Source organism: Strigops habroptila, chromosome 3 (genome assembly GCF_004027225.2).
Source record: "Strigops habroptila isolate Jane chromosome 3, bStrHab1.2.pri, whole genome shotgun sequence".
Taxonomy (NCBI): Eukaryota; Metazoa; Chordata; class Aves; order Psittaciformes; family Psittacidae; genus Strigops; species Strigops habroptila.
Window position 1 is genome coordinate 486,512 of NC_044279.2, and position 13,500 is coordinate 500,011.

Genomic DNA, 13,500 nt, shown 5'->3' on the forward strand with positions numbered 1-13,500 from the left:
TTTGGGTTGAAGGGACCTTAAAGCTCATCCAGTTCCAACCCCCTGCCATGGGCAGGGACACCATCCACTAGAGCAGGTTGCTCCAAGCCCCTGTGTCCAACCTGGCCTTGGACACTGCAGCAGAACAACAGGCTCTGGCACTCGCTGGCTGGGAAGAGATGTGTCCATTGGCAACTCCTACATGGCTGTTCCCTGCTTTTCTCCTAGGGAGAGGAAACAGCTCAGCAGGTGGCACAGACAGGGCCTTTTATTGATTATGTCCTCCCACAGGACACACACAACAGCCCTGCTCTGCAAACCACCGCTCAGAGCCAGTGTCCCCCTGCAGCACCTGGAGCCACATCAGCAGAGGTGCCATATCAGCAGAAGCGCCACAGGTCTCTCCCCACCCGCCCATCAGTACAGCTCACAGGATGCACTGTAGCCACCCATGGAACAGGGAATTCAAATCCCAAAGGAATGGCACCGTCCCGTGGCATCTTGCCTTCCCATCAGTCCTGGCTAAGCAGAAGCTCAGGAAATCTTTGCCCCTCTCTGTTTTGTAACAGGAAAGGTTATTCCTTCCCCTCCCTTGGCTTAACAGGGGCATCGCTGATTCAGGCACTGGTTTTCAGGCTCTTCTTTCCTTTGCATTAAGGAGAGAACAGCCAGAATATGAACCTGAACCGAGGTGCCTGAGAACAGGGCTGAGGGCAGAGCCCTTCTGCAGCCACAGGGGGGAAGGAGCAGCTCCATCCCTGGCCTCAGTGAGACCTCAACAGCCTCTCACCAACAGGGCTCCATCAATCCCACTGTCCATGTCCCTTGTTCCTTTGGAGCAGAGAACAGCCCCCTCCTGGCTCCATCCTCCTGTCGGGCAGTTGCAGAGAGCGATAAGGTCCCCCCTGAGCCTTCTCTTCTCCAGACTAAATCCCCCCAGGTCCATCAGCCGTTCCTCATCACAGTTGTGTTTATTCAAGCTCATGTCCCGGGTCCGGGTTGGAGTCTCCGGGTGGGTTTTAGGCTGTGATGCAGATGACTTCTCACGTTTTCCAGCTCTCCCGGAGTTGTCTCCAAGCCTTTTCAGTTCCTTTACACACCCCCCACCCCCCCCCCCCCCCAGCACCGTGTTTATTCAGCTGAAAGCCTTGGAATTCCCCGTTAGTGGGTTCCATTGTTCTGAGCAATCTCCACCCGGGCTGTGACCTTGTCTCTGAAAGGCAGCGTCTCCAGAGACATCGCTGCTGATGTCCTCATGATGGGCCAGCACTTTTAGGTTAAATCGGCTGACCACTGTCTGAGCTGCCCTCCACCATTCAAACAGCTTGAGATGGGATCTGCAGTGTGGGAAGAACAGGACGCGTCTCCTTTCTCCTGCTCCACACATGGGATGCAGAGAGACAGGCAGAGATGGGATGGAAGCTTGGGTCCTTCTGCGGTGCAGAAATGGGAGGGATGGGGAGGGAGCATATCTGGATTACAAAAGGACACTCCTTCTCACAGTGCAGAAATAGCTGGTGGCATTCCCTGCTGTGCTTTCCCTGCTCTGCTGTAAGAGGCTATAGACCCGCAGGGTCCAGAGCAGCAGAGCTTGCACATGGCCCTTCCTTCTGGTGGGCAGGGTTGTCCCCAGGTCAGAGCAGGCGAGGGGTGCTCCAGTGCTCCCATCACCAGGCAGGCACCTGCCACCAGCGTCCTGTGCCTTCTCCCTTCCCGCAGAGCATCCACCCTTCCCCTTCCTAAGCCTGCCCGAGTCCCACTCTGTATCGTGGGCTGTGGGAGCCCTCCTGGGGCACAGACACTGCTCCTGGCCTGGAGCAGAGCCCACAGAGCAGCCAAAGCATCAGCATTCTTGCTTCTGCCCATCGGGCAGGGCCACAGCCACAGGAGCCAGGCAAGGAGAGCAGCAGGGAACGGGAGGGCCTGTCGGAGGGGAGGAGGAGGCAGGGAACACACACGGCTCTGGAGCTTCACATGAGCTTCTCCAGAGCATGGAAAACATCCATCACACCCCAGAGCACCTCATGGAGCCGATGGGATTGTGACAAGCCCAGCAGCAGCAGATGGGACAGGCTCAGTTCCTCGTTTTCCCGCTGTCCCTTTTCACAGTGCTCAGACAGGGACCGAGCCTGCCTGCTCAGGGCATGAGGAATGAGCACTAAGAGAGGTCAGTGCTGGCACACGGGCATGATGCAGGAGCCAGGGAAGCTCAGGGCCAGTCACAGGACATTACACAGCTCTTACAGATACACACTGTTAGGTAGCTGGGTTTTCCTGCTTTGCTTCCCTTTAAGTGAAGGTACCTCAGCTAATACAGCAAACCAGGCAGCTTCTATTTGGGAAGTCAGCCCCCACCCGAACCATGAGTGCAGCCATGAATGCACCTGAGCCACAAATGCAGCAACCTCCTGCATGCACTGCCTTGGTCTGCAGGAGGAAGTCTGCCGGCCCCAGCCTGAGCACGGCTGGGTCCTGGTGGCAGCACGGGAGCACCATGCAGGGCGCACCATGGGGTATCCGGGTCCCCTCGCCCATGGAGCTGCAGTGGACTGGCAGAGCACCCATTGCACCGTCCTGCTGCCCATGGGCACCCTGCACGACCCAGGAGCTCCTGCTCCTCACCCTGCAACGCCAGAACTGGGGCTGCACATGGATCAGGCTGCGCTGGGCAGGTTGTGAGCACTGGGCAGGATGCTGGTGCTGGGCAAGATGCTGGCGCTGGGCAGGATGCGTTGTGCTGCTCTGCTCTGCGCTGCCCCGCGGCCCCAGCGCTCTCCTGCCAGCCCCCAAAGAGCTGCCTGCCCCCAACACTGACCAGCCCCAGCCTCAGGCAGCCCACAGCTCTCCCCAGTGCTGGCGGCCAGCTCAGGGTTGCACCAGAGACATTTCCACCCTCCAGCTCTCTGATATGAATCTGCCCCGGGGGCAAGAGAGGTCTGGGAGGGAAATTCCTACTTTGTACAGTGCAAAGATGCTCAGATTTGCAGGAACTGCCCCATTCCCTCCACTGCCTCCAGGCTGAGCTGACTCTGCTGGTTGCAGCAGAGGCTGTGTAAGGAGAAGGGGGTTACAACACACCATCACAGAACTCCAGCATCGCTGCTCCCTCCCGTGCCCACGCACACTCCCAGAACAAAGGCAGGGCAGGGAGCTGCAGAGCAGTGCCCAAGGAACAGCAGAGGAGGGAGGTGGATACCATGGCAATGTGCAGAGCAGGGGCCCACACTGACAACCCTTGGACCGGGCCGTGCTGCATCGCACAGGGTGAGGCTGGAGCAGGACCAGACCCGGGTCTGTGCATCAGGGCTGGGTGTGCACAGGGATATGATGAGGAGCTGCTGTGAAGGAAAAGAGCCCCAGCCCTTGCCTACAAGCCCAGCAGGGGCTGGGGTGGGAGGAGCAGGAACAGAGCCCTCTCTGCAGCACAAGGTCAGTCCTCGCTAGAGCAGAGCCTCAGCCCAGTTCTTCGACAGCAAAGGCAGTGCTACTGCTGCCCTGTGCTCGGCAGCCAAGCCTGCAGAGCAGTGCTGGGAGCACGCCAGCACCCCAGCGTGCCTGCTCCCCATCCAGCAGCACCCGAGCAGCACCCCAACCGTGCCGATCTCCATAGAGCTCTTTCCCCATCAAAAAGGGAGCTCTCACTTCCCTTCATTCCCTCCTCACCCAGCAACACTCTGCTCACCCCATGTCTGTCTCATCTCCCACATCCTTCATCCCCAAGGGGCACCACATCTCCTGCCCACAATGCCTTGTCCTGGAGCACGGGCTCCTCTCAGCCCACCCATCATCAGACAACCCACTGCTCCCAGCACTCCACCTCTAATGAACTCTTCTTTGTTAGGGTCACAGTTACCACAGCCCTTCAGAGAACTTCCTCCCAGCACTGACCAGTTTCCAACCACTTGCACCCAACGCCCCAGGTAACCCCCAGCACTGCCGCAGTCTGCAAACAGCCACCCCACAGCCTCTGTGGGTCACTGTGCCCTGACGGACACCTGTCATGCTGGGGCCAACACTCACCACGTCACCCTCTGCCCCTCCATGCTACCCCCTGCCCCACGGCACAGCCACCCCGTCCGGCACACCACGATGCCCGTGTCCTCCATGTCACACGCGGCTGCCGGCACCCTGCCCGGTCCTGCCTGCAGGCAAGCGGCCATCAGCTCCCGCAGCCCAGCCCAGCCCAGCCGGTGCCGGTGCCGTGCTCGAGCGGCGCTGGTACCGGCACCGTGCCCATGCTGGAGCGGCGCTGGCGCTGGCACCGGCACCGGCACCGTGCCCGTGCTGGAGCCTCCGGAGCTGCGCCCGCTCCCCCGCCCGGCCCCGCTGTCCCCGCGCTCGGGGCAGGCGGCACGGCGCAGCCGGTCCCGGGCCGATGCGGGTCCCCGGCGGCGGGAGCGGCCCCGGGCTACGACCGCACCGGGATCCCCGGAGCGCCCCGGCCGCGCTGCAGCGGGGCTGCACCTGCGTCCCCGCCTGCGGGGCTCTGCGGGGAGAAGGGGAGCGGGGAACCGGGGAGTAGGGAACCGGGGAGGGGGGCAATAGGAAGTCAGGCAATGGGGAGCGGGACAATGGGGAGCCGGGCAGCGGGAAGTGGGGCAATGGGGAACCGGGGCACCGGGGAGCGGAGCCATGGGGAGCGGGGCAATGGGGAGCGGGGACACCCGAGCGGGTCCGGGCCGGAGCCGTCCTGCCGGGCCCGTGGCCGCCCGCGGCCGTGCGAAGTTTGCCAGGTGGCGCCGGGGCGGCCGCGCACTCACCGTCTGCTGCAGGTCGGGGATGCCGATGCGGACGACGATGGCGCCGGGCGCGGGTTCCTCCATGCGCGCCGCTGCCGCCAGCTTGGGGGAGCGGGGCCCGGAGGGGCCCCGGGCCGGGTCGAGCCGCGTCTCCTCCCGCAGGCCGGCGCCCGGCTCCCCGGCGCGGGGCTGTCGCTCCGGCGGCGGCTCTGGCGGCGGCGACTCCGGGTTCTCATGTTTGCTGCCGGCGGGGCTCAGAGGCATGCTCCGTGCGGCGCGGCGGGGCGGCCCGACCGGCACCGGCACCGGCGGCCGCGCTCACAGCCCGCCCGGGGGCCCTGCGGGTGGGGAAAGGCGGTCAGCGCGGCGGCAGGGACCCGCGGGGGGCCCCCCACTGCACATGGACACCCCTGCAGGGACCCGCGGGGGGACCCCCACACTGTACATGGACACCCCTGCAGGGACCCGTGGGAGGACCCTAGCAGAGGACTCCACACTGCACCCAGGCCACCCCAACAGGGACCTTTAGAGGACCCTGAGTGCCCCAGAGAGATCCTCATCTTGGGGCCCTCACCCAGGAACCCCCAAACATCCATGCACGAATCTCATACAGGCACCCCATGGAATTCCCCATGGCAGGGACACCCCACACAACACACTTTTAGAAATCCTTGTGTTGGTCACCCCAACCACACATGGGAATCCCCATGTCAGGGGCATCATCAAGCAGCCTCCCACCATACAGAGATTCCCACAAGAGCCTTCCTCTGCAAGGTCTAATGCCACTGCATGCCCTCCCTGACCCTCTCTGCAGTGAGTCCCACCAGCCACCCAGCAGGGACCCTTCCTCATCCTCACAGCAGAGCATGGACCTGCCCCAGTTGAGCCCATCCCAGGCACATGGACACCCAGAGCCTCTGCTCACCTCCATCACCATGGCCAGCACAGAGGGGCTGGATATGGCGCCCTGGGGCAGAGGATGGATTGTCCCAGCTTATGGGGGCTGCTCTGCTCCTTTGATAACTATCATCTCTCCATCATCTTTGATAACCATCATGTCCCAGGCAGCCCTGTCCCCCCATCTGCGACCATGATCCTCCATCTCCACATCCGCACCAGCGTATCTGGAGGCCTGCCTGGCTCCTTCCCAATCACAAGGGAGGCTGGGCATCAGCAGGACACGCAGGGGTGAGTGGCGGGGCTCAGCCCATCTGTGGGTTTCATAGGGAAAGTTCTTGGTTCTGGCCCTATCAACTGTTCATGCTGCATTTATCAAAGAACTACAGAATCAACCAGGTTGGAAAAGACCTTCAAGCTCATCCAGTCCAACTATTGCTCCAGCACCGCCGAGGCCACCACTAACCCATGGCACTGAGGCCTCGGCTACACGGGGTGTCAACACTTGCAGGGACGGTGACTCCAGCACTGCCCTGGGCAGCCTGTTCCAATGCCTGAGCACCCTCTGGGGAAGGAATTGTTCCTCAGCTCCATCTAAACCTGCCCTGGGGCAGCTTGAGGCCGTTTCCTCTTGTCCCATCCCTTGTTCCTTGGGAGCAGAGACCAGCCCCCTCCTGGCTCCATCCTCCTGTCAGGCAGTTGCAGAGAGCGAGAAGGTCCCCCCTGAGCCTTCTCTTCTCCAGACTAACCCCCCCAGGTCCCTCAGCCGTTCCTCATCACACTTGTGCTCCAGGCCCTGCACCAGCTCCGGTGCCCTTCTCTGGCCCCGCTCCAGCACCTCAATGTCTCTCTTGCAGTGAGGGGCCCAGAACTGACACAGGATTCGAGGTGCAGCCTCAGCAGTGCCCAGCACAGGGGGACAGTCACTGCTCCGGCCCTGCTGCCCGCTGTGAGGTCGCGATGTCCCGCACGAGGCAGGCACCACCCTGTGCACACCCACACGGACCAGCCCCGTGCTCCTGGTGGCAGCAGCTCCCATCAGCCAGGGCTCTGCCAGGGGATTCCCAATTTGGACCACGGGATGCGGGTGTGCCCTTGTGCCGGGGATTCAGGAATGGGAGGACGCTGACCTGTGTTGTCACCCCAGAGACCTGTCTCCGAGCGGCCATGTATACTCACACCGGAGCGGGGCCCGTTCCGGTACCATTAGCTCCAGCACAGAGCAGAGACACGAGCAGCCACCACCACCACGGGCTGCTCTTCCTGCCCATGCCCAGCTGACGACAGCCACAGGGACCCTGCCCAGTGGGTCAAGCCCTTGCTCCCAAGCCAGGACAGACCCTGCCAAGAGCAGATGGGCTGAGCCCTTCAGGACTGTGCATGGGGCTGTGTCTGGTCCATCGCTGGCTGAGATTCAAGGCTTTAATCTACGTGACAATCCTCAAAAAGAAATAGTCCCCAAACCATTGAGAGCTGGAGAGCTTTGGGGAACGGCCTGGATCCGTCCAGGAAATGACTAACGGCTCTTCCTTCAGCCCTCCCACCCTCAGCCACAGGACTGCACCGGTGAGAGCACCCAGCAGCATTCCCAGCAGGAGCTGCAGAGCAGGGACCAGTGGAGGAGACTGCACCCACAGCGCTGGGTCCTGCAGCACGAGCACCGCGACTGGCACCAGCCCCAGAGCAGAAACCGAGGCTGGATCCTGACAAACAATGAGATCAGCCCCAGAGCAACGGCAGCCTCCAGGCTCCTCCTTTCCTCCAACCTGCGCTGCACCCTGCGCCAGAGACACAGGTCTCCTCTCTGCTGCTTATCATGGAGTGCGTTGGGTTGACAGGACCTTAAAGCTCATCCAGCTCCAACCCCCTGCCCCGGGCAGGGACACCTTCCACTAGAGCAGGTTGCTCCAAGCCCCTGTGTCCAACCTGGCCTTGAACACTGCCAGGGATGGGGCAGCCACAGCTCCTCTGGGCACCCTGTGCCAGCACCTCAGCACCCTCACAGGGAAGAGCTTCCGCCCAAGATCTCATCTCAATCTCCCCTCTGGCAGGTTAAAGTTCCAGCGGGATGAGGAGCAGCATCCTGTGCCCACACAGGGACCCTGTCTGCAGAGTCCTTGGCACAGGGATTCCTGAGAGCTGCCCCTCACTGCCCACATCTGCTGCGGGAGAGGAGCCCAGAGACCAGCCACCAGCAAGCACAGTGCTGAGAAACCAGAGGAGCAGATTCCCTGCTGGGGAACTATGGAATCATGGAATCATCCAGGTGGGGAAAGACCTTCAAGCTCATCCAGTCCAACCATTGCTCCAGCAGTGCCAAGGCCACCACTAACCCGTGGCACTGAGGCCTCGGCTACACGGGGTGTCAACACTTGCAGGGACGGTGACTCCAGCACTGCCCTGGGCAGCCTGTTCCAATGCCTGAGCACCCTCTGGGGAAGGAATTGTTCCTCAGCTCCATCTAAACCTCCCCTGGTGCAGCTTGAGGCCGTTTCCTCTTGTCCCATCCCTTGTTCCTTGGGAGCAGAGACCAGCCCCCTCCTGGCTCCATCCCCCTCTCAGGTAGCTGTAGGGAGCTCCAGCTCTCCTCTAACAAGGGGCCCAGCTCCCACCTCTGGGAATTCAGGAGAGCATCACCACAACCACTCCTTGGAGCTTCCTCAGCCACCCACAGGCACCAACCTCCATCACCCAGGATCTGCCCCAACCCACCCACAGCCGGGGGGTCCCAGCGGGCTCCACTTGTGGCCTCTCTGGGACAACCCTCCCCCTGCCCACACGCTGTTGCTGTAGCTCTGTTCAACTGCTGCCATTCATGGGGTTCCTTTCTTCCCTTTGTTTCCTGTCTCATTACTTCACTAAGGGGAGAAATCCAGTGCTCCAGATGGTAATTGCCAGGATTATTCCTGCTTTTCTTCCCCCCAATCTTCTGGTCCCTCATTAGTTCCCAATAATGTCTAAGCCACAAATGTGAATGGTTGGGAAATGCACCGGCCACCCCCGAGCTCCATCACAGACTTGCAGAGTCATTCACATTCATTTGCTCTTATTGAATCAACTTCTCCGCTGAGGCGAAAAAAATCCCTTATCTTGGAGAAAAAGATACAAGTTGAGTAGCTCAGAAATGATAATCCAGAGAGTCCCATTCTGAGCCCAGGAAAATGGTGAGAAACCACCAACGGGAGGCAGAAACCCTTTCAAGAGGATTTCCCAGCGACAGGAACAAACCAGGGATGTGTACATCACCCCGCACTGGTCCAGCAAGGCTCCCACATGTGCCACCACAGCACCAGTGAGTGAAACCCAGAGCGGAGCAGTTCGGTTGGGTCACCATACAACAGCCCTCATGAGAGGGTGTAAGGTTGAGCCCCCATTACCTCTCACACTGTGGGATCAGCGTTCCCCCATGGGCTGCCCCACTCCCCCATTCCTGGGGCTACAGCCACCTCCCACATCCCTGTGACAAGGCAGGCATGCCATAAGGATCATCCCACGCTGCTCAATCCCTCTGGCATCCATCAGGTCACCTCGGGTTAGAGGTAACGCAGAACCACGGCCACCACACCGTGTATCACTGCATTATCCCTGCTCTGGAGGGAAGCCTCCTGATGGGAATGTGCAGCACTAGCACCGCAGTGGTGACGCCTTGGAAGGTGCCACAGGTCAGATGTGAAGACCAGCAGCCCCACGTCACAAGAGCAGGAAGCAGCAGCCAGGGTGGAAGTGCTCCTGTGGCAGGGGAGGGCAGGTTGGTGCTGCCAAAGGAAGCCCAGAGCGGAAGGCAAAGACCTGTGGCTATTGTCACATCAGTCCCGAGTCCTGCAGCCTGGGCTGGGGGCTGCAGGAAGTGGGATGATGCTGTTCCCATCCCAAGGGACACGGCTGCTGGCACCCAGAGCCGCATCCAGAATCCTCCCACCAAACTCCTTCCTCTCGACCTGCCCTCACACCCTCCCCTCTTCCTGGAAAGCTCTTTCTGACCCTTCCCTGCTTTTGCAATGGCCTCGTTTCTAGCCCACACATCCTGATAGCTCACCCTCCTCCCGGCCCCTTTCTTTGTGGCAGTACCTACACACACATCACAGCAGCAACTGGATCCAGGCTCAGGCTTCACTCTGAGGCTGAAAAAGTGCCACCTCTCTGGTGTCCCCTTGCACGGCATGTAAGGAAGAAGCTCTTCCCTGTGAGGGTGCTGAGGCGCTGGCACAGGGTGCCCAGAGAAGCTGTGGCTGCCCCATCCCTGGCAGTGTTCAAGGCCAGGTTGGACACAGGGGCTTGGAGCAACCTGCTCTAGTGGAAGGTGTCCCTGCCTGTGGCAGGGAGTTGGAGCTGGAGGAGCTTTAAGGTCCCTTCAACCCAAACCAGTCTGGGATTCTATGATTCTATGATTCTAACACTAGACTCTCATCTGATCCATCTGGTGAAGGGTAACTCTTGACCCACCCTGATCAAATAAATGATTTGCATTAACTAATTTAATCTTAATTATGTCAGAGAGCAAAAACGAGCTTGGATTTTCTGCCCTAACGATTAGAGAGGTTGCTGGGGGTTGGGATTTGTTGCAAGTCAGTCCCTATTAATACAGGGGGGTGGAACTGGATGAGCTTTAAAGTCCCTTCCAACCCAAACCAGTCTGTGATTCTGCTCCAGACCAGGACCAAGGCATCGCACTGGGTACAGGGCACATCCACTCTCCAGCACCAGCATCCCTCCTGCCCCACAGCCCCTGCAGAGTTCCCCCTCCACAAACCAGACCCATGCTTGCTCCAGAGGCTCCCACTGAGCTCTGCTCCTGCCTGGAGCCTGCCCCCAGCTCCATGGCAGGGACTCCTCCCACTCCCAAGTGCCTCCAGCACTGGGAGCCCCACGTCATGTCTCCAGCCCTGCCCGGAGCCCCCCGTACCCTCAGCACCCTCACCTCAATGGGTCTGAGTGTCTGTGTTCACTTGCGAGCAGAGCCCGTGGACTCGCAGAGCCTCCCCCTGCACAGCCCCGGCGTTACTGATTGACCAGGGCTGCGCGCAATGGCCGCGGGCACAGGGACGGGCACAGGGACAGGGACGAACACGGTGACAGCCTCCACGGTGACATGGGGCTGCTCTGCCCCTGCCGCAGGACCTGAGCCCAGTGTCAGGAGCCCAGAGCTCCCCCAGGCCATGCTCCCACCACCCGGGGCTGTCCTGGTGTCCTGCCCAGTGCCAGGGCCCCACGGTGCCGGAGCCGCCCTCGGTGCTTATCTGGCACACACAGGTCCAGGTCACCCAGCACTGGTGTTTGCCATGGCTCCGTCCCAGCGTCACGTCACCCGTAGCATAATCTGTACCAGCCCAGCCTTGTCCTTTGCCACCGCTGCCCGTGGCCTCCGCAACTGACCCATCAGGCAGGGCAGGCAGAGCGCTGGGCTGATCCTAGCCCCACAGTCTCAGGATGGATGGAGTTCGTGAGCAGCGGGAGCAGAGCCCATTGATCCACCTTCGCCTGCCCGCAGTGTCCTGCAGTGCCTGATGGGTGATGCTAATGCCCATCGATTTTCCCTCTGCCTGTTTTCCAGGGTCAGTGGGTCACTCGGGATATGTGGATGATTAAAGGGCAAGTTCCACTCCACTGCTCGTGGGAGCAAACCCGCTGCACCAGCACGCAGGGGGATGCAGAGAGGTGCTGACCCCAGTGAGGGCAGCGGGATGAGGAGCAGCATCCTGTGCCCACACAGGGACCCTGTCTGCAGAGTCCTTGGCACAGGGATTCCTGAGAGCTGCCCCTCACTGCTCACATCTGCTGTGGGAGAGGAGCCCAGAGACCAGCCACCAGCAAGCACAGTGCTGAGAAACCAGAGGAGCAGATTCCCTGCTGGGGAACTACGGAATCATCCAGGTGGGGAAAGACCTTCAAGCTCATCGAGTCCAACCATTGCTCCAGCAGTGCCAAGGCCACCACTAACCCGTGGCACTGAGGCCTCGGCTACACGGGGTGTCAACACTTGCAGGGACGGTGACTCCAGCACTGCCCTGGGCAGCCTGTTCCAATGCCTGAGCACCCTCTGGGGAAGGAATTGTTCCTCAGCTCCATCTAAACCTGCCCTGGGGCAGCTTGAGGCCGTTTCCTCTTGTCCCATCCCTTGTTCCTTGGGAGCAGACACCAGCTCCCTCCTGGCTCCATCCTCCTGCCAGGCAGTTGCTGAGAGCGAGAAGGTCCCCCCTGAGCCTTCTCTTCTCCAGACTAAACCCCCCCAGGTCCCTCAGCCGTTCCTCATCACACTTGTGCTCCAGGCCCTGCACCAGCTCCGGTGCCCTTCTCTGGCCCCGCTCCAGCACCTCAATGTCTCTCTGGTAGTGAGGGGCCCAGAACTGAACACAGAATAGATGTGTTCAGCCCCACTCAGCCAAGGCAAAGCTTCCTACTTTCTGCAGCCACTGTCCCAGCAGGAGTTCATTCCCCACAGGTCAGGCACTGGAAGCCCTGGCCCTGAACACAGGTTTTCCTGCAGGTCACAGCCCTGCACGGCTCCGGCTGCCCCCGGGTCATGAATCCCCAGCTCCAGAATGGATCCGCTCCCCTGGCCCTATCCTGCGCCATCACAGACACGCTGCCGGCCCAGGTTACATCCCAGCCTGGTTTGCCATGAAGGCAGCTACAGCTCTTGCTGGTCCTGTAGAGCAAAGTGGCACAGAGGCAGGAGTGAGGGTCTGAGGTGGGAAGCCAGTACCGGCCCTATCACACTGCGCACGCAGCCCTAGCCATACCTGTGCCATAGAATCACAGGTTAGGGTTGGAAGGGACCTTAGAGATCATCTGTAGGCTCCCAAATCCAGGTTTCTGTCACATGCTACCTCTTGGGGTCTGTTTCTTGCACTGAGCGCTGCCCAAGCAGCCTCTGCCGCCCGGAGCAGGAGCAGGGAACGGCTCAATGGAACAGCCTCAACGGGACGCACCGGGATCGGGGGACTTCATGCTCCCCCCACAGCCACTGAGCACGGGTGTAGCCATGGGAACATCACTGAACACAGTCACCATGGAAACCAGAGCCGCACGCTGCCACCAGCACAACACGCTGCCACCGAGCACGTGCGACGTCCTGCACACCCTGCGGGGTCCCTGATCCTGCCCTGAGCATCCCGCGGGGTCCCTGATCCTGCCCTCTGGCACCTTCTCTGTGTGCACAGGATGGACTGGCATCTCCTCCCATCCCACAGGACACTGAACCCATCTGCTCCCCACATGGAGCCAGAGTGTAAGGACCCTATGCACACACAATCTCAGTGCAGGAGAGGATCATGCCTGGGACAGACACACGTGAGGACACAGCCAGGCGGAACCAGACCCTGGCAGAAAGCACACACAGTCACAGAACCACAGCCTGGTTTGGGATGAAGGGACCTTAAAGCTCATCCAGCTCCCACCCTCTGCTACAGGCATCCCTGCAGGTCAGCACAGCCCAGGAGGGTGCCACAGCCCAAGGACAAGGAAACCCAAGCATTACGTTCCCACACATCCCACCCTCACTCACAAGCTCCCCTGAGTGCCCATATGGAGCAGAGACCCACTGCAGCAAGCAGCAAGAAACCTGCTGCTGCAGGACCTACAACCCCTCATCATCACCACCACCAGCATGGTCCCACCACCATCCCCTTGCTCAGCCCCACTGCAATGGCCTGTCCCTGTCCCAGCACAGCCCCCGCCCTGCCGGGGCTCCCCCTAACCCACCGGCAGCAGAGCACAGGGTGGGGGCTGCCCGTGCTGAGCCCATCCCTCGGTGCGGCTCTGACCTGTTCCCAAGGGCTCGGTGCCACCCGGCGCAGACACTCTCCAGAGCTGGTGCCGGGGCAGCCGCCACCCCACAGGAACATCCTGCACCGCCACCACCCTGAGCTGCTCCCGCTTAGCCCCC

General features: G+C 61.0%; 1 protein-coding gene across 1 annotated transcript in view; it reads right to left on the minus strand.

The window, feature by feature from the left end:
- SHANK3 (SH3 and multiple ankyrin repeat domains 3) overlaps nt 1-13,500 on the minus strand; it is a 324,463-nt gene that overhangs the window by 301,453 nt on the left and 9,510 nt on the right. The window contains exon 3 of the mRNA XM_030472062.1: nt 4,740-5,056. Within this exon, the coding sequence (XP_030327922.1) occupies nt 4,740-4,982 (243 nt within the window). The 5' untranslated portion in view covers nt 4,983-5,056. The remainder of the gene's footprint in view (nt 1-4,739; nt 5,057-13,500) is intronic.